The sequence below is a fragment of the Ochotona curzoniae genome, unplaced genomic scaffold (genome assembly GCF_017591425.1).
Source record: "Ochotona curzoniae isolate NIBS_2020 unplaced genomic scaffold, NIBS_Ocur_1.0 patch78, whole genome shotgun sequence".
NCBI classification, from domain to species: Eukaryota; Metazoa; Chordata; class Mammalia; order Lagomorpha; family Ochotonidae; genus Ochotona; species Ochotona curzoniae.
The window spans coordinates 247,579-268,993 of NW_024467059.1; the positions used below are offsets into that span (position 1 = coordinate 247,579).

At 48.3% G+C, this 21,415-nt stretch overlaps 1 protein-coding gene across 1 annotated transcript in view; it reads right to left on the reverse strand.

Annotated features, from left to right (window-relative positions):
* LOC121168218 (unconventional myosin-Ie) overlaps nt 1–21,126 on the reverse strand; it is a 193,753-nt gene extending 172,627 nt beyond the window's left edge. Inside the window, exon 1 of the mRNA XM_040998123.1 lies at nt 21,075–21,126. Coding sequence (XP_040854057.1) covers nt 21,075–21,077 — 3 coding nt within the window. The 5' untranslated portion in view covers nt 21,078–21,126. The remainder of the gene's footprint in view (nt 1–21,074) is intronic.
* Between the last annotated feature and the right edge of the window lie 289 nt (nt 21,127–21,415).

Sequence of the window (21,415 nt, forward strand, 5' to 3'; positions counted from 1 at the left end):
TTTAGCGCCTGCCCCCTCCAGGCGCACTCAGGAAACACCCACTCATCTCCCCTGGGTCCACTCAGGACCTTCTGTCTGGGTGCTCACCAGGGCCAGGGCTGGTGAAAAACAGGAGAGCAGCCACTCCCTGCCCAAGCTGGACCACTTCCCACAGGGGGAAAGAGCAAGGTCCACCCACACAGAGCACCACCCTCCTAGCTTAGGCCTCACCGTGGTGAGGATTTGGGGACTGAACCAGCAGGCGGAAAACCTGTGTCTCTCTGTTTTCCAAATAAAATGAAAATAAATTTTAAAACATGTTTGAAAAATTTAAAAAGATAACCCAAAACAGATACTCCAATGATGTCAGGCCACTGCAGATGCTTGCAGCCCCTATCAACGCGACTGGTTTGAGTCTGGCTCCTTCGCGTCTAATCATGCCCATCTTGGGAGACAGAAGACATGGCTCAAGTGCTTTAGTCCTGACCACCCACCTGAGAGACTGGGGCAGAGTTCCTGGTTCCCATCTTGGGTTTGGCCTAGTCCCTGCCATTGCAGGTATTTGGGGGAGTGAAGGAGTGAATGGAAGCTTTCTCTCTCTCGCTCTCTTTCTCTCTCCACCCCTCTTCTGTCACTCTGCCTTTTAAGTAAGTGAAAATAAAAAGAAAGTGGTAGCAACATTTTTCATTCATCTTGAATGACTTCCCTTTTGCAATCCCTTGCTTGATTTAAATCTTTAGGGAGCCTATCTCCTTTGGTTCTAAAGCATGGACTGGAATCGATGCTTTAAAGTAGATTTCATGTGTAGTAAGAGATATTTCCCTGGACCTAGTTAAGCAAACCTTGATCTTGTGGTCCTCGGGTGCACACAGAAATACTGGACAGGGCCGGTTCAGTGGCATATCAGATTACATCTCTACTTGGGATGCTGGCAACTTGTGTCCCAGCTGCTTCACTTTCAGTCCAGCTCCTTGCTTCTGGCCTGGGAAAGCAGCAGAGGATGGCCCAAAGCTGTGAGACCCCACACCCATAAGACCTGGAAGAGGCTCCATTCTCCCTGGTTCTAGATCAGCTCAGTTCCCACCTCTGGTTCACTCTCTAAATGGCCCCAGTGGATAGATCTTTCTCTCTGCCTCTCCTTCTCTGTAAATCTGCCTTCCAATAATTTTTTTAAAAAGGAGAAGAACATCCGAAGTGCCATGGGAAGTCTCCTGGCAGGAAGCTTCAGGGATCCGTGGGTGAGGTTTTGTTGAGCCTAGATCAAAAAACTGATCTATGAGTAAGACACGATGGGAAGATGTCTTGATAGATGGAACAAAGAATCATTTGTAACCATTTCATTTTCCTCCAGAATTGCCCATATGAACATCTGGGTATATGTACAAATGACTCCTATATTATTCTGGCTTGCAATTCTAATTTTCTAATAGAAGAGTCACGCTGCACAGAGCCTGGATAAAATCATGGATTCTGCCAAGTCCTATCTAAGACATTGCTTCCTTTAGTCCAGGTAAGGCTTTTCTTCATTCCCTAATTCACTGCCAACAGTCTACCCTATAAAAAGGGGTTCCCTGAACTCCCACCCTTTGGAAAATTTCAATTCAAAACCTCCTTTAAATTTCCCAGATAATTAGGGAGGACAGTGACCAGAAATGTTGAGAGGGATTTTGCAAGTAGGCAAACTACCCTACCCCAGTTCAATGAATGCATTGCCAATTATGTTTTCTATGGACAATGTCTGTTTTCTATGATGGGAGCGTAGCGTCCTGTATGGTGATATATTCTACATGTGCTGCTCATGCCTCCCCACAACTAAAAAATGTGAAAGCTGGAGGCTGGGCAGGTCAGCCAGAGGCATAGCTATTCTTCCGTGAAACACTACTAGGTTGAATCAATTGATTCCAATTTCCAAGTATTTCTTAAACAGACAGCAAGTAATTCTCTCAAAGAAAATCTGTTTTCTAAAAAAAAAAAAAATGGAGAGAAATGGTTTGTCTAGACTTTCATGGGCTAAGACTTGAATAAGCTAAAAAAATTGCAAGGGTGTGGGTATCTGGTTAAGATCCACTTGTGATGGCTGCCTCTAAAGGGAATTTTGGGGTACCTGGGCTCCAGTCGTGGTCCCCATCCTGATTCCATGCATACCCTAGAAGGCAGCAGTAATGACTCCAACAGCTGAATCCCTGCCACCCACATAGGAGACAGGATGGCGTTCTGGCCTGCCAGCTTTGGTCCTGCCCAACTCCAGCTGTGGCGGGCATTTGGGGAAGTGGATCTAGTAAGGTGGGAGCTCTCTGTGTAGCTCTCTCTGTATGCTCCTATCTGCTTTTCAAATAAACAAAATAACTTCTTAAAAACTTTTAAAAATACTGATGTGGTAAGTGTTTCGGAACAGCAGTCTGTAGCATCAATAGGAACCAGCAGAGTCCTCTGATCCCAAGCTTGACCCATGCCCCACGTGTGGCCCTGCACGCAGCCTCAGTAGTGCCTTTTATACTTTTCTTATTGACATTCCAATATTAACATCCCATAGCACTAGGTGAGAGAAGGCAAGTTATTCCTACTTCCCTTTGTAAAAAGTAAAATTGAAGTACAGAATTAAAGAATTTGCTCTACTTGGTTCCAGGAAACAATGAGGGAGGGAAAAAACCCTCTGATCACCAGACAGGCTCCCGCCTTCTACTCAGGGTGGAGCCCAGTCACTTGTGCTGTCTACTGACTCACCTCACACCAGAGCTGGAGGAGAGCCACCCTGAGTCACAGATTCCCCAACTAAAAACTCCACAACTGGGAGTTCCCAGGACTGAGCAGGGAGAAGGAAAAGAAAGTAGGTAAAACTCAAAAGGGGACAGCTGACAGCATCCATCATTCTTCAGCAAGCCATGAATGCTACAAGGAGGAACCAGATAATGCAGTACCTGCCATGGGGAACCACACACTTTCCTGAGGTGATGGGGAGAAGGGAGGCCAGGTCCAAAGCTCATCAGGGCACCTACCAGCTATGCTGTTAGAAACAAGGATTGTGCAAGGTGCAGGTTCCTGGAGGAATGTGGGAGAACAAAGGAGGAGGACAGTACATTCCAAAAAGTACCCCCCCCCCAAAAAAAAGTAAGTCATTGCTGACTTCTGGGGGTTTACTGTCTTCCTGGGCCATGAGACTCACACACAAGGATGAACTACAGTTCAGTTCAAAATAAATGTTCTCATGGTGAAAGCTACGGTTTAAAGATGGAAATGCTCTCTGAGCTAAATCCAGTTTCTAGGAGATGAACCTTCCCTTGGATCTCTAAGGACTCACTTAAATGGCAAGCAAGGGGAAGCAAAGACTAGTCATGGGAAAATGATCTGAACACAGCAATGTATTCCAGGCAGCCTGTAAAAATCCACAATCCATCATCCTTGATGGATCAAAGATTAGGTACAAACTCACAGCAGGGACAGGGCTGCGGCCCTCCTGGAGGACATATTCCAGAAAGATTACTGGGAAATACAGGTGCATGGAGGGGACTTGTGTGTAGTTTTCACCAAGAGAGAATGCATGTTGAGTTTTAGGCTATTCACAGTGGGAACGGAGAATGTGTGAGTGAGAGTGACAGGTGCCAAGCGGACTCTGGCGGTGTTGTTTATGAGAACCACAGTGGGCAAAGAGTAAAGACCACGTAAGAAAATTCCAAGATGGCTCCTGGCTAAGACCAAGCAGATTCAGAGATGACCCTCACAGCTGTGAAAAGAAAGGGAGAACTGCTGAAGACAGACTCCTAGGTGTGGGAGCCGGCAGGAACGAGGCAGGGCAAAGAATACAAATAACCACTTAGGGGAAAATGGGAGGCACAGTCTCTCCTGTCCCGGGTCTGGGGTTCTGAGTTCTTTCCAATGCCCTTCTGTATTTTCATGCTTACCTATGTCCCATTCTGAATTTCTTTCTTCCTTCTCTGGCCTAGCAAAATCTGCTCTTGGTCTCTTCAGAAGCTCTGAAAAATGCCTTATCAAGCTAAGCCTCCACCTGTGGCACTGGCATCCCACAGAGGTGCCAGCTTGAGTCCTGGCTGCTCCACTTCCGATCTGGCTCCCTCCTTGCGGCCGAGGAAAGCAGCAGAGATGGCTCAAGTCCTTAGGCCCTTGCACCCATTTGGGAGACCTAAAGGAAGCTCTGGGCTCCCGGCTTTGGATAGGCCCAGATCTGGCTGTTGAAGCCACTGGGGAGTGAACCAGTGGATGGAAGATCTCTCTCTCTCTAACTCTTTCAAGTAAAATAAATAAATCTTTACATATATATACATATACATATACATACATGTCTGAAAGACTAGTTCATAAGAATCAGTAATGGAAGTTTGGCAGCAGCAGTGGCCAGGCAGGAGGCTTTCTGGAATGAAAACTTCCCTGGTGTCCAGACCACCACTTAATCTGTTCACCATAAGGATACTTGGACTCCAAAAACGTCCAGCAGCAAAAAATTCCAAATCCTTGGAACTGTCCTTTCATTGTTTCTTGAGTAGGATAAGGAAAGAAGATTGGCTCTGTGGATTTCTGAAAAGCAGGTAAGTGTTGGTTCCAACAAGCTGAGCCTCTTCTTTCCAGCCTCGGGGCTGTCAGATTCACGAAAACAGCCCCAGACCCTGAAGTCTGCAGAGAGGGCTGGGCATGTGGTGCTGCAGTGAACTGGCTGCTAGAGATGAGCGCATCCCACAGCACACAGCTTGGATGAGAGTGCCAGCTCCACGGCCAGTTCCAGGAGGAGGCAGCAAGTGATGGTTCAAGTACACATGGGAGCCTGGGATGGAACTCCTGGCTCCTGGCTTCAGTCCTGGCTACTGTGTCTCTGTCTCTTGCTGTCTCTCTCTCCTGGCTCCTGGCTTCAGTCCCAGCTATTGGATCTCTCTCTTTTGCTCTGTCTGTATCTCTCTCTCTCCTGGCTCCTGGCTTCAGTCCTGGCTAATGGATCTCTCTCTCTCTCCCCTTCTATTTCTCTCTTTCATCTCAATCTCTCTGCCATTTGAGTAGAATGAAAATCAGAACAGCCTCAGAAACTGGGGAGCAATAGAAAACTCTTTATCAACATGCAATCCTGAATAACGCTTCCCAAAACAGCGATACCCTGCCTTTGAGTGATTTGTAACATGAAAACGTTCCACAAGATTTTTTAGCTCTGGAATCCCATCCCTCAGTTTGCAGGGAAAGCGAGCATTGCTTTCCTAAGGAGGGGGCATATCTACATCTAATCAACATCAGTGGATTCAAGCTCCTTCAGTCTTCACCTTTCTCTTTCCCCAAAGTCCAATTTTACCTGCATGAAGAACTACTACCCTAGGACATTATAAAGTCCTTTGAGCTAAAATGTCTCATTTACACTGAAATGACAGAAGCACACTTGCTACAAGAACTAGAATAGGGTCCAGCATGGTGGCACAGTAGGCTAATCCTGTACCTACAGCACCAGCATCCCATGTGGGCATCGGTTCTAGTCCCAGCTGCTCCACTTACAACAGCTCCCTGCTAATGGCCTGAGAAGGCAGTGGAGGATGGTCCAAAGCCTTGGGTCCCTACATCCATGTGGGAGACCCAGAAGAAGCTCCTAGCTACCAGCTGTTGCAAACCTTTGGGGAGTGAACCAGTGGATGGAAGATCTCTCTCTGCATAACTGAATTTCAAGGCAAATACATCTTAAATAAAACCTCTAGAATAGACTTTGATTTTTCATGAGCAAGGAAACAAATCTTTGGTACCTCTCTACACGCTGAAAGGCAAACCACAGATCTGTGGATGTGTTAGCTTTCGTGTGGCAAAGGATCACACGGAGCTCTGAAGTCCCAGACCTGAAGAATGTGAACAGACATGCCATCATCAAGATCAGGCTCCATCAAGAATCCACAACTTGTGTGCACAGAATGTGGATGGCTTTTTGTTTGTTTAATTTTCTTCTTTTTTCCCCTCACACCCCCAGAAAGGGCTCCCCCAAACTTCCAAAGAAACACGAAAAGCCAACATTCATAGCCACTCAAACCAAAGGAAACTCCAAGGCCCAAGGGAAAAATGACCTCTTCATGCAAATGAAGCTACTGGAATTTGCAAGGAGCAGAATAAACAAAACAATTAAGCTATTAGCTCCTCTCCAGTGAGTTATCTGGCCTCTGGAGCAGGAGAGTGGCTGGCCTGCCTCAAGCAAAACAAGAAGGCAGCTGAACCAGGACAATCTTCTGATCCTATCTGTCGATCTGGCAGTGATGTTTGATGTCAACAAAAACAGCCTAACCCCTCCTCCAACTCCAGGTCATAGGTCACCCTGGCCTCTGATGGCAGAACTGGCCAGAACAGCCTACTGCCTTCCTGCCAGCTGGACACCTGACTTGGAATGGCTCTTTTGGGATTTTAGGGAGGGGAAGGGACCTGGAGAGTTTTGTTTCCATTTCTGCCTGTAAACCACAGCACTACCCTTTGCAGATAAGCCAACACTGGTTGTGTGGCTTTGGGTGAGCCCCTGAGTGGACAGGGCCCTCCCAGCTCTCCTCTGCAGTCACTGCCTCCTGCCAGAGCTCCAATGAACCCGCTGATATCCTGGCTCTATTAAAAGCAAGCTCAAAAAGAAGTCCCCATGGATTTATGTGAGAGGGCTATTTTTATCTTTGAAAAAACAGTTCCAGTTTACAATCAGCTGTCTACAATAATCTACAGGCGCTCATCAATCAATCACTCGATCATTAGAGCTTGCCCGGCTGTGACCAAATTGACTTGGAAGGTTTCTGGCTCCCCAAGTATGTCTGGGCTAAAAGGGCGGAGTCTGCTTCAATCCCACAAGGTTGCCGATCCTACCAGATGCCAGACATTGCGTTCTAGGGGACGGAAATACAAAGCGGCGCCACTGTCTCCTTCAGGAGTTCACAGCTGAGTGAGACAGCACAATAAATATTAAATGAACAGACTATCTCTCCAACTGGCAGGCACCACTGGCCCCAGGTCTTGTCTATCTTCACTCCCCCATTCCTCCTCCAAGAGCCACTCCAAGTCTTCAGCCTAAATGTTCTAAGTGGTGGTCACAGGAGGCCCCAGGAGTACTTCCAACTTCCTCCCCTGCCACTCACACTGGAAGCCATTTCTTTGACTCTCTGGCAGATCTTAGAACACCTCATCCTTCTGCCTAGAGTTGAGCACTCAAAACAGCATCCAAACTGTTCCCCAAAAGGGGTAAGTCAGCCCATTTGATTCCTTGAGGAGCTCTAAGTCATAGATTTCGGGACAGCGCGATATTATCAAGTGTTGGATTATCTATGAATCTTTGTTTTCCAAAGAGAGAAGAGACGGAAAAATATCCATCTGCTGGTTCACTGCCTGGATAGCTGCAACATTCAGAGCTGAGTAGTCCCAAAGCTAGAAGTCAGGAGCTTCTTCCAGGTCTCCCATGCAAATGGCAGGTCCCAAGGCTTTGGGCCGTCCTCGACTGCTTTCCCAGGCCACAAGCAGGAAGCTGGATGAGAAGTGGAACAGCCGGGACACAAACCAGTACCCATATGGGATGCTGGCACTTATACACAGAGGATTAGCCAATTAAGCCATCATACTCATAGAAAAACACCTGTGAGTTTAAGCTCTGAAAGCAACCTGTCCTCCAAAAACCACAGGCATTAAAAGGCACTACAAATCCCCTTTCAATTCATTTAGTTCTTTCTTCCTTATATTTTCTCTGAGTATGTCTCGAACACCTGTACTTGAGAACAATTCACAGCTATGTAGCAACAGATTTCCATTTCCTAGGAGAACTGGCTTCCTTCTTGCATTTCTAAACAGTTGTTGTCCATTCTGGTTTCAACATTATGTCTGCATGATGAGTAAAGAAAGACACAGTGTGGAGGCAAGCAGGGCAGTGACCCAGCACAATGGCTCAATTACTAAATTCTTGCCTCGCATGTGCCAGGATCCCATATGGGTACCGGTTTGTCTCCCCAGTGCTCCACTTCCCATCCAGCTCCCTGCTTGTGGTCTGGGAAAGCAGCTGAGGACAGCCCAGGGCTGTGGGACCCTGTACCCACGTGGGAGACATGGAGGAAATTCCTGGCTCCTGGCTTCGGATCGGCTCAGCTCCAGCCATTGCAGCCATTTGGGGAGTGAACCAGCTGATGGAAAATATTTCTCTCTGTCTCTCCTCTCTGAAAATCTGATCTACCTTTCAAATGAAAACAAAGAAATCTTGAAAGAGAAAAGAACAGTAAGGCACTGAGATGACAGTCAGCTCTCTACTGCCTGCTGGAGATGAGCACCTCAGCTCCCAGGTGCCATCAGAGGACTGGTATTATCTTATTTTACACCCTCTCCAAGGACAAAGCAAAGGAAGCACAGGGCGAACCCACACACGGGACTGCTTCATCACTCTTTACATGCCAAGGCTCTGGTGGCATTCGAGGTGCAGGGTGCTCTCCCCCGACTCCTGTAGCTTTCCATTAGCTGAGTAGCCAAGCACAGCAGTTTCTTGGAGTGGATTTCAAGGGTGCGTCACCATGTTTGCACTCCACTTTAGCTCCTACGAGATGAATACCTGGTGGGCAGTTTTAAAGAATATCTACTCAGCCACAGCAGAAAGGAATATAAGCATTTTCCCCATTAATTATTAAAACAGTATGGTCACAAAACAGTAAGCACAAGAGGGAGTGGAGAGGAGAGGTTGGGACATAAGCGGAACAAGGAAGGACTCACGGGGTGGGTATTATGGTATGACAGCTGAAGCCAGCACTTGGGATGCCCACATCCCATATCAGAAGGCTGGTTCGAGTCCCAGCTGCTCCGTTTCTCAGCTGACTTCTTGTTAGTGCATCCCGGGAGGTACAGATGTTGGGTCAACTGTCTCAATGCACAGGAAAGCTGGATACAGTCCACAGCTCCCAGCTTTAGCCTGACCCAGCACTGAATGCTGTGGACAACTGGGGAGTAAGACAGCAAATGGAAGATACCTGCTCCCTCTGTTCATTCTGCCTTTCAAGTAGATAATACTTAAAAAAAAAAAAAAAGTCAGGTAATTCTGCCTGAAAAGCAATCAATCTGAAGGAAAGACCAAAATATGTAAATAGCCATACGTCCTTTACAGATGTAATGCTATAGAACTTCGAAGAATCAGACAACTTGCAAACATGAGGCTCAATAAGGTGGAACTGAGGTTGGACCCTTCTAGGCTGAGAAAGGGGACTCCAACCAGACACAAGCTGGAGGTCCTGAACACCCAACCTGTATGTAAGAGAGCAAGTGGTTTCACGCAATTGATGGATCGAGTTGAGAAAGAAACTACGAGGTGGAGGGCCCAGTGTGGTAGCCTAATAGCTAAATTCTCACCTTGCATACGCTGGGATCCCATTAGGGTGCCAGTTCATGTCCCAGCTTTTCCACTTTCCATCCAGCTCCTGTATGGGAGACCCAGAAGACGCTCCTGGCTTTGAATTGGCTCAGCCCCAGCCACTGCAGCCACTTGGAGAGTGAGCCATTAAATGGAAGATCTTTTTGACTTTCCAATTAAAAAAAAAAATGTGGACTGAAACCCAATGGCAGAACAGAACCTATGGCACTAAGCCAGTGGTGGAACCCTGCAATTCCTGCTGCCTTTGGAGGGTGTAAGGGACACCCTTACCAACTGGCACTTATATACAATTGCTACAAAAGAACTCCAGGCTGTGATTCACAGCTTCAAACAGAGGACAGTGCCCCACTGTCTCGGTACAGCGGACAATGCTCCACACACAGGCAGCCCCACGCACTTGGAGAGCTGCTAAGCCAGGCTCCAGGGAAGACACAGAGGGGTGAGGAGAGCCCAGTGAGGAAGACGGGAGGTGTGAGGACAGGGCCCAACAAGGAGGACCCAGAGGAGAGAGGAGGAGAGAGCACCCCTTCTTCAAGTAGCCTTCAGCAGGCTCCCGCACTTTGGAGCAGGTGCTGGGTGTTTCCTGCCGCCCTGCTCCAGTCCTGCGCATCTCTGGTTCTTCCTTGTGGGGAAAGGTTGAAGAGACAGGAAGCTGTGGTGAGGTTGGAGGGTGGGAGAGAGAAAGAGCTGGAAGAGACTAACCCAATTTTCCTACAACCCAAACCTTAGTCCTAGATGCCAGAAAACACGGCACATAAAAATGCTCCCAAGTTCAGCAACTGGAGCCCAGCAATTTCCTTCTTATGCCTTCAGTTAGTAAATATTATAATTATTATCAAAGGATCTTCACTAGGGAAATAATAGACTTTCTATTCTTTACATAAAATTACAAGTTAGTGCTCCTCTTTGTGATCGCACACAAATGCGACGCCAGTGCTATGACCCTATGCTTTTGCTCTATCAGTACTCCGAAAAATCGGGTTAGTTTCCAGTGAAGAATACAGGGAAAGCAGTCCTGTCCTGCTCGCCAAGACCGTGGATTCCAACACTGCCAGCCCTGCCCATGGAAGGGACTGGACGGAACTGCAAGTAGAGCCCTCAGAGGACACCTCATGGAGAGGACTCCATTGTTCTGTAAAACAAACACCAAAGTCAAAGCTACTTGCCTAAGTTCTCTGAGACACACCCTTCTTCCAATCCAAAGGGTAGTTAGTTTTTGCCTTATTTAGAAGTCAGTGCAATACCGGAGAGGTTTAAGAATGAAATGCTCTGGACTGGTGTTGTGTTTCAGCAGGTTAGGACACCAGCATCCCCTATGAGCACTGGTTCAAGTCCCAGCTACTCCACTTGTGACCCAGATCCCTCATAGTGTGCCTGGGAAAGCACCAAAGGATGATTTTCGTGCCGGGGTCCCTCCAGCTCATGTGAGAGACCCAGATGGTGTTTCAGGCTCCTGTTGGGCCTGAATTGCCCTGGCCATTGTGTCCATTTGGAAAATGAACCAGTAGATTGAAGATCTCTGTCTCTCCCTGTAATTTTACCTTTTAAGTAAATTTAAATAAGGATGAAATGCTGTGATATATGAAATTTTCTCCAAAGTAAATCAAAGGAAGATAAGAATAGAGAAAACAAAATTGACCATGAGTTGTCTCGCTCCAACTGTGTAGCTTTAAATTTCGTAACAACTCTTTCCCGCCCACAACACACACACATACACACACCCTGGTGTGTTAATGGGTTTTTTTTTTTTTTTGAGTCTTGTACATAAAACTGAACTAATCCTAATCAATTCACATCTTACAGAGGAGCACACATCCAGCAGAGTCTCCGGCTCAGGAATACTTTTAATAAACATCTTGGTGACCTAAGGACTTTCAGTGAAGGGAAGTGTTCTGTCTGGGGTGAGGGATATTCTCCTCCAAGTGGACAGTCCAGCACTAGCCAGGAAGCCGACCTGGCCAGCAAGAAGTGCTGCCCCACCTTGCAAGGCTCAGGTTTGCCCCTTCTGTCATCCAGACTCATCTGGGCACAATTCAGCATTCTAAAACGTTAGCAGTTGTCACAGGGCTCCCTTTAATAGAGAAATAATAATTTTTTTTCTTCTCATTCCCTTTCACCTGTTCAATGAATCTGGCACTGGAGAATTAGACGGAGTATTTGTCAACACAGGAGATGAGGCCTTGGGAAAAGAGCAGTGAATGTATTGGAAACTGTAACTGAGCCCCTTTCTCACACCAATCCTGGACTTGCTGTGGTCCATGGGATTATAGTAAGCAGGATGCAAGCGGTGGCAGTGGCTTAGAAGATGTTTGTGTGTTGGAGCATGTACTCTGGCTGTTTTTAGGAATTCTGTGGTGTGACCACTAATATGTAAACAAGGCATGCCTGTTGTGACAAAAGCTACAAGGCAAACTCATCGCCGTTGCTCCAGCTGAAACTGGGCCAGCTACCAGACATGTGAGCGAGGCCACTCCAGATCACCCTTTCCCAGCCAAGCCACCAACTAACCACAGACATCAGATGAACCAGCCCAGATCGGAACTGCCCAGCCAATGCACAAAGTCATGAGAGAAAAAAACACCATCAAGTTTGGGATGACTTGTCACACCAAAAAAGCAACAGACATGACAAAGCAAGTAAAGATGGCTGAGTTGTACTGGAAATCCGGGGACTTCACACTCCGGCAGTTCTTTAGTCCATGGGACGAATCTTATGTCAACTGTCATGAAGATAACCCGACATCAATCCAAACTGACCATGTCCCCTGATATTCATCTTCACATGTTTGCTCCAACTCCTGCAGTAACATTACTTGGGATTCAGGGGGTTAGCAACTCAATCAAAGGATAAGACCTGTGTTTTTCATATACTTTTTTTTCTTAATTGGAAAAAAAAGTTTAAATGATAGAGAGCAACAAAGAACTCCCTATGTCCACACCACCCAGAGTTATACTACTTATGATCCTATAGGCTTTGGCTGTCCTTGTTACACAGGAAGCAAGTAAGACCTTACTAAGCCCCTGAGACGAGTAAGGGGAAAACAACAAACGACAGCAAGCATGGCCACAGCAGCCATGTCAAGTCACAACAGCATACGCTGCCGCTGATTCCATGGGGGCAAAGGGCCTCCTCAGAAGTCATCCATATCCAGAAGGAACTGGAACTTTTATTTCACACTATCAAGGTTGTAAATCCAGAAAGAAGAGAATAACACTCGGAACCTGACAGGCAGGTCAGGGATCACATGATACCACGGGTATATGCTGAAATTGCAAATAAAAACAAGGGCTTCCTGAAAAAAAGAGGGGGGGTCCACCGCGATAGCCTAGCAGCTAAAGTCCTCACCTTGAATGCGCTGAGATCCCATATGGGCACTGGTTCTAATCCTGGCGGCTCCACTTTCCATCCAGCTCCCTGCTTGTGGTCTGGGAAAGCAGCTGAGGACAGCCCAGGGCTGTGGGACCCTGCACCCACATGAGAGACATGGAAGAAGTTCTTGGCTCCTGGCTTCAGATCGGTGCAGCACTGGCCATTGCGGTCACTTGGGGAGTGAATCATCGAACAGAAGACCTTCCTCTCTGTATCTTCTCCTCTCTGTATACTGGACTTTACAATAAAAATAAATAAATCCTCAAAAAAAAAAAAAAAAAAGACATATCCAAAAGGAGAAGTATCACCTTTGCAAAGAGGCAATGTGGAGCAAGGGCTGCCTGGGCCCACCCAGCCTCCGCTTCGACATCAAGTACAGCTGCTGCCTGGAAGAGGCAGACCCTGGGAACACAGACCACACTGTAGACCACTGACTTCGGGGGCCAAGAAGCTGCTGAGGAAGGAGATGAGGGTTCAGATGGAGAGGGAAGATGAGGAGCTAACCCCAGGAAAGTGCCAGAGAACCAAAACAAGCACTGTGAGCACAAAACAGGATCCAACTGAGCCTGCAGGGGACTGAAGGACCCAAGTCGGCAGCAGGGCCAGTGAACGTGGAGGCCACGCGCACCCGGTCAGTAAAGGTGGGACAGAGCGGAGGAATAGGAGGCAGTGGCCTTGGTGGAGGAGGCTAGAGAACAAAGCTTCTTAGACTCAGGCTCAAAGGACAATGCTTTTCCACCTACCCCACCCCACCCGGCTGGGCGCCCCTGGCCAGCCACAATACCATCTTGAACAAGGCCTCAAAGGCCAAGAAAAGAGCTAATGGGGAGGGAGGGCAACCGGTGCTGGCTATCAGGCCTGATGATGGTAAAGGCAACAGACCCGGATGGCAGCACAGGGCAAGGTCAAGGGGTTCCAACCTGCTACATGTGCCACATATCCCAGACAACCAGCATTGCACCCTGAGCCAGCTGTGTGCCTTCTCGGACAACACGGTGGCAGCGTTTGGGCCCCATCCAAGCCCTTCCCTGTGTTGAGAGCCACAAGTTCAGCTGCAACTACAGGAAAAGTCTGGAGGACTTGGTGGTCTGTGTAGGTGGCCTTGGCACTGACCACCAGCATCCTCCAAGGGCAGCGGGATCAAGTGAGGGCTTCAGCTCATAGGATTTTCTTCTCTTCTGTGCCTGCACCAGCTCTGCAGCACCTCAGGGACCCGATCCCTCCTAGTAAGAGCTGCAACACTGAACCACAGCTTGGCTAAGATAAGCAGAGAGTACTGAAGTCCCCCTCTGGAATACCCTTAAGTTATTTGCAGTTTGCAGCCTGTTCATGAGTTGGCCCACCTCCACTAGACACCTTTGGGTCAGGACCTGGGAGTGTGGACTGTATATCCCAAGCCTGCCCAGCTGCTCCAACTCTATATCCAAGAGGGGACTAACTCCATATGTTAGGAGTCACAGACGGTTGGGCAGTCCATTACTGACCAGAACAGTACACAAGTGTGGAGAGGGTTTTTGTATATGATTTAAGTAACCAGCTCTACTGGATTATTTCAGCACCATTAGAATATTATAAATATTCTTATATTTATATTATAAAATCCTTCCCCTTACCAAGGGGAAGGATTTATAGGACAAGTGGAAAATGCAGAGCATAGATGATATATTTGCCCCATAATTACAACTATATAAAAACAATGTGTGTTTGGATAAGTTGGAAGGAAACCCAAAGACATAAAAATAATTACTGTGTCAGAATATAATGGCACCATGGGTGAGTTCTTCTGAATTTATTTCTTGCAGACTTTTAAAGTTGACACAGTAGTGAATAAGAACTAAATACCAACCTTTCCCATCTCTTAGCAGGATTCATGAAGAGTCCCAGAAAGAAAACCACTTGGTCATGTCTAGACTCTTAAGGAAATAGATTCTAACCTACCACCATTTGGTGGGAAGGAAGAACCTTATTAAACTGAGATCAGAAAATGTGGATTCTGGCATCAGCTCAGCCAAAAACTAGTCACCGGAGGAGGGCAGTCATCTAATCCCTTTGGACTTCTCTACAAAGAAAAGAAAAAGGATTGAGGCGATAACGGTTAGCTGTTCGTTTTCTATGATGGGGTCTATGATTATAAAGGAGTACGGATAAATGTTAAACAAACACATCACAGCTCTGGTCACCCAAGAGAACGTGACCCTCTCACAGCAGAACTCGGTGGGCACAAGGCCGAACCTCTTCAGTGGGACTAAGTTTGCCCTCTATGAGGTAGAGTGTAACTTCTAGAAACAGCTGAAAGGTATCTGGTACGATGTCTGCCAAGTACCACCGAGTTTGATGAGTGGTCAGCCTGGGCACTAACACCTTCGGCCATCTAGGAGTTCACAAACTATTATTCCTAAGTACTTTGAACAAAGGCAATGAATGGCATTGTTCTCATTGTTGTAACTCAGAAGGGAAGACCAAGTTCAGCCCTGTGTACGGTTTAAGCTTTACAGTTTCTGAGAGTCAACAATATTATTTGAGAGACCATTCTTAACAGTTCTGCTTCTCTCAAGTGTGGCTGTCACGCAGAATATTCAAAAAAAAAATATTTTGCTAGGATGCCCAAAAACCTTTATCTCTGCCAACATAAATTCTGAAGCTGAGAGTCAAAACACTTTTGTTTACCATTATTACAGAATGTGCTTACAAGGCTGAGATGTTTATTTTTAATACCTTTGGCATTTAACTTTTAGCCTCTTATTTTCTCTGTAAATATCAAGTCCAAGCAAGGTAATTTTACAAATACAAATATGAAAGACCCATTAGTGAGAAACTTACTTTTAATCACATAATGGGAAAAACACAAATTGCTGTATCTTTGTTAAAACCACTCAAACTTGGAAAATTGTGAATGTCTGTAATTTCTATCATATCCTACTATGAGGCTCGTAATATCTTCCACTTGTACACAAGCTTCAAATATTTCTGCTTTTGAAGTGGGTGAAAAGAGCTTTCCTAACTAAACCAAGAAATGAGACCCAGCCCTAATATTATCAAGATATGCAAAGTACTATGGGTTCTTTCATTTAGCCTCATCTGAGCTCATGACATGCCAACATTAGGGAGAAGACCAGTCATATTCTGAGTCATCAAAAAGCTCATTATAGAGCCCTAAGGGGCAACTCCTCAAACAGACCCTAAAAATTCATGAGATTCAATCATGGAGGGAGAAATGAAAGAAGTCTATCCTGCGGGCCCGGCAGCGTGGCCTAGCAGCTAAAGTCCTCACCTTGAACACGCCCGGGATCCCATATGGATGCCGGTTCTAATCCCAGCAGCTCCACTTCCCACCCAGCTCCCTGCTTGTGGCCTGGAAAAGCAGTCGAGGATGGCCCAAAGCCTTGGGACCTTGCACAGGAAAACCTGGAGGAAGCTCCTGGCTCCAGACTTCGAATCCACACAGCACAGGCCATTGCATCACTTGGGGTGTGAATCATCGGACAGACGATCTTCCTGTCTCTCCTCCTCTCTATATATCTGACTTCGTAATGAAAATAAAATAAATCTTAAAAAAAAAAAAAAGAAGAAGAAGAAGAAGTTTATCCTGCACCATTTGGGCCTGAGCATTTTTTTCACTGTAGGAGGGAATTCACAAATAAGCATAAATTCAGTCTGCGGTTTTGCCAGTCAATAGTGTTCAGGTAGCTCCCAACAGCAGCTGAAGCTTTTTCCCAATTTTAGTAGTTGAAAAAATCCATGAAAGAGCCATATCAAAGGAAGTTAATATAAGTAATAAAAAGATGGAGTTAAAAAAAAAATGAATCCATGAGCCAAAAATATGAGGCAACTCCTTCTGTTTAGGAAGACATGGCGGGCAGGTATAGATGCGTCAGTACATGGCTAACTTCATCACGGCGGATGTGGCTGCCATGGAGATACTGATGCAGCGAGTGGACGCGAGGAAATACACTGAGAGTCGCAATAGTGGCTGCGTGCAACGGACAGGTGTGTCTGCCTGGATCCTCAGTGATGCTCAGATATTTCTCAATGTCAGATCTAATAGGAAAAGCTGCGTGTCCAGCTTCTCTTGAAAAATAAGATACTTTGATAGTATGGTCCATATAACCTTGGCAGCCTCTTTGATTGGACTGTGTGTTACTTAGTCATCCCCTAGAGGCCTGGTCCTACACACACACATCTGTGTTCTGGTTTCCATCCAGTCCACAGACACTGATGAGCGACAGTGCACAGTAAACTTCAGCTTTGGCAGCTGTCTGCCCTAGAAGCCCTGGGCTGACCCAACCACACCTGCCCCGAGTTTGACATCCTGGATTCCTGATTTTGCTCTAATCCTCTGCCTCCAGAATTTCTGTGCCTTATTCCATTCCTTCCCAGTTCTACTGGGTTGCATGATGTTGCTTTGTCCAGGAAGCTTTTAGCAATCTGGTAAACCAGTCAGTGGGAAGGAACAAGGCTACCTTCCCAGAATACAAACTGAAACTAAATTCCAGACCTTCTGAATACATTCCATGTCTTTATCAAAGGAATTTGCCTTCCTTCCAGTCAGCTCTCCATCAGAGAGATGGAGTTCTTACGTCTATTCCTGTATATTTTTACATGTAACATGTGCAAGTTACTCCTAAGTGCTGTACAAGTAAGGGGAAAAAAAAACAAATCTTGAAGATTTTCTGAGTCAGGGCTGAGCCAGGCCAAAGCCAGGCACTCCACCCAGGTCTCCCATAAGGGTGGCAGGGGCCCAAGCACTTGGGCCATCACATGTTGCTTTTTCGGGTATATTAGCAGGAAGCTGGATTGGAAGTAGAGGTGCCAGGACCTGAACTGGAATTCACATATGGGATGAAGGCATGCCAAGGTGGAGTTCAACCCACTGCAGCAGCGTACCTGCCCCTACTCCGACATGTCTGCATATTTGGCTCACACGTGCATCACAATTTCTGAGCCTGTAGTATGCAGCAGGCTGCCAACACAGGCTTCAGTCCTGTAGACAGTCCAAACTGGTCATGGTCACACAAACAGAACTTCTTTGCAGATTAGGATAAAACCAGATCCTGCTGAGGATATCTCAAATCTGTATTACTGTTAATTAAAGTCACTAGCATCACGGCTCAGAGGAGGAAGCCATCATCCGGGACACGGGCATCCCATAAACACACTAGTTGGAGTTATGGCTGTTCCACTTCCAACCCCAGTCCCCTGTTAATGTGCCTGGGAGAGCAGTGGAGAACGGCTGAGGTATACCTGGGCTCCTGCCACCCACATGGGAGACCTAGAAGAAGATCTTGGCCCAGTTACAGTCACTGTGGCCACTTGAGGAGTGAACCAGTGGGTAGAAGACCTCTCTCTTTCTGACTCTGCTTTTCAAATAAATACTTAATAAAATATTGTTAGGGCCGAGCGCAGTAGCCTAGTGGCTAAAGTCCTCACCTTGAATGCGCCAGGATCCCATGTGGGCACCGGTTCTAATCCCGATGGCCCCGCTTCCCATCAGCTCCATACTTGTGGCCTGGGAAAGCAGTGAAGGGCGGCCCAAAGCCTTGGGACCCTGCACCCATGTGGGAGATCCGGAAGAGGCTCCTGGTTCCTGGCTTCAGATCGGCTCAGCTCCAGCCATTGCGGTTACTTGGGGAGTGAATCATCGGATGGAAGATCTTCCTCTCTGTCTCTCCTCCTCTGTATATCTGACTTTGCATTAAGAAAATTAATAAATCTTTAAGGAAACATATTTTTTCAAAAGCCAAAGGAGACTTTTTGCACATTATTAAGTTACATTCATTAGTGTATTGCTTTTTTTTAATTTACTTCTTCAAGTCTCCTATAGAAAACATGCAAGTAACTTCTGCGTGGGGGTGTGCTTGGCTTTCCCAGGATGGAGTGTCCCAGAGTCAGTTTTCAGGAGGAAGTCATGAGATGAACTGCAAACTGTATACTGTGTTCCTGAGTCAGAAAACGACAGTCTTCCTATGAGTCACAGCAGAGAGTCTGGGGAGGCTTTGGGGACAAGCAGAGAACCTTGTTAATGTATTACCAGGTTTCTGTACCCTCTACACACACACACACACACACACACACACCAGGCCACAGGACAGGTGCCCTCCCTCCTGCCCGGCCAAGGACCTGTGACGCTCACTCACTCTCAGCCACACCCACTGACAATCAGGTCCCTTCCCTTCCGGCTCTTAGCAGCTAAGGGACACCACTGGGCAGGCCCAGACAGCACAGGGAGGGAAGCAGCATCCGCCCGCACCGATTCTGACGTTACCTATTAGCACTGCGGCTTCGGATTGCTGACGCTCTAAGGCAAGTATCAGCTAGGCTCACAAACAGACCTCACAATTCACACCAGGGCAGAAGTGATTCGTCCCGTTTTGGCCAAGTTACACTGGAGCCGGTGGATCTATCCAGGGCACTTCTCCCATTTCAGGACAGCCCAGTCGGTTCCACTCTCCGGCCAGTGGCCACAGACACCCTATCTGATGCACAGAGTCCCCTGGCGGCCCACAACCTGCCCATCTCTGCCCGTGGCAGACAGCCCAACCACAGGGAATCACACCCTGACCTTGCTCCTGGAACCTCCTCCTTCGCCTCCACCTGACCCACCGCCTACTTCAACCGCTGCTAAACCCAGCACCGAGTTCCTGAAGTTCCCTCCCTTCCAAAAGATACCCTTTCTTCTTGCCCAGCCCCGGGTGGAGGGAGGGGTGGGGGGAAGCCCTTTTGTGAGGAAAGTTCATTTTCCTAAGGCACTACTTAGTTAACATTCAGTAAGATCCTTGAAGCTCCTGACATCAACACATAGATTTTTTTTTTTTTAGAAATATTGAGCCACGGAAAATAATTACAGCAATTCTAAATCAGGAGGACTATCACATTGCTGAAACCCAAGTGCCTCATGATTAGGTAGTGCCACCAAACCCCGATCATTGTAAATGGCACTCCACAGGGGTGCCACACGAATGTGCTGTGGGCTGACTGACCTTTCTCAAGATTTATCTTTATTGGAAAGGTAGATTTACAGAGAGAAGGACCTTCTGTCCGCTGTTTTACTCTTAAAACCTCAAAACTGAAAAAGGAGATGTACCCACAGGCAGGTTTTTTTCTCTTCAATTGGGGTGATGTAATTTGGGACCAGGTAAGAAAGCAAAAGTTTGGGTCAAGAAGTTTTTTGTTTTTCGTTTTTTCTTTTTCCTTAACTTAAACTCTGTGCCCTTCCGGATATAGATTTTTTTCCAAAATGAGGTGGGTATCATTTTGACACAGCTAACTCCCAGCTCCCAGCAACAACCCCGTGAGCTTGAGTTCGGCCACCTAATTAGGATTACTGAAGAAGCAGCAAGCGCGGAAAGCCCAAAGCCTTCAAGTTGAACTTCTCCCTTGTTTTTCGTAATGGACTGTCCATCTCCTCCAGGGTCCTGGCATTTTGTGTCTCGCCAAGTGCACCACACCAAAGCCCAGGGGAGGCAGCTCGAATTCCCGGCAGGGAGGGGGCGCGTGGTCGGGCTGGGGAGCTGGGAAGTCACCGCCGAGCTGGTGAAAGCCAGCTGCCAATCCCCAGATTCCGGACCGCCAAGGGGGTAGGCACAGCCGCTGCTGCACACCGGCGAGGGCTCCCTCCAGCGCAAGCCGCGAGCTGCTAGCCGGGTCCTCGCGGACACCTCGCACTGTGGGGCAGGGCTGGGGTCCTCCCACAGGAGGTGTTTACTCGGTCTCCCCGGTACCAAGCCCCCGAGGGACCTGCGTCCACTCCACGGACCCCGGGCCGGTGTGGCCCTGGTTTGCTCCGGGTCACTTTGGCTCTCAGCAAGCCTGCCCACCGCCAGGTGATCGCGCTACCTGGCGCCTAGCCGCGCGTCTTTGTGCGGCCACGCTTGTCCCTCGCCCCGGCAGGCTGGGCCGCCTCCGGTTGGCGGGTGGGTGCCAGGCAGGACAGCTGCTGCGGGCTCTGCCGGGCCACCCTGCCAGGCGGAGAGGACAGTAGGCAGCCCGCGAGGGTGCTCGCCGCGGGGGAGAGGGTGAGCGAACCTCACGGAGCCCGGCCGAGACTGTACATTCCCTGCAGCCACAAGGGGATCCCGTCCGACAGCCGTGCCCCGGGAACCAGAGGTGCCCACGCTCCGGCTGCAGACAGCTGGCAGCCATCGCCAACCCGGACACAGAAAGTTGTGCGACGCAGCAAACGACTTGAAGGAAAAGTTTTCCTTGGCCCTTCACTCCCTGTCCGCGAGTCCCGAGTTTGGGAGAGAGGCAGAGAGCCCGAGACGTGCCGGTTCCCGCGTCCACCTTCTCCGCACGGGGGTCCCGGGCAGCGCGCCCAAGGTGGGTACCGCGCTCCGGGGCTTCCTGCCGGTGCCAGGGCCGGGCGTCCCGGGACGCGGCGCGGCCAACTCACCATGGTGACTCGCGTCGCGGTCGCGCCTCCGCCGGTCCGGCTGCCGGGAAGCTGGCGCAGGAACGCAGCAGTCTCCTAGGCGAAACTTCAAAAGTTGATTCCCGTGGCCAAAAACAGGCTCCCGACACCCAAGCACTCAGAGGAGCCAATGGGAACCCGGCGAGGACTGCATCCAGGCGGGCTCGGCGGCGCTAGGTGAGGGAAAAGCCGGGGGCGCCCTAGCAGGCGGGGCGCATGCTGGCAGAGAGAGAACTGGGGGGGTCCACGGAGACCCGGCGACGGGCGCACGGCTAAACGGAACCCGAGGCGCTCGGCGCGGCTGCCCGGCTGCCCGGCCTCAC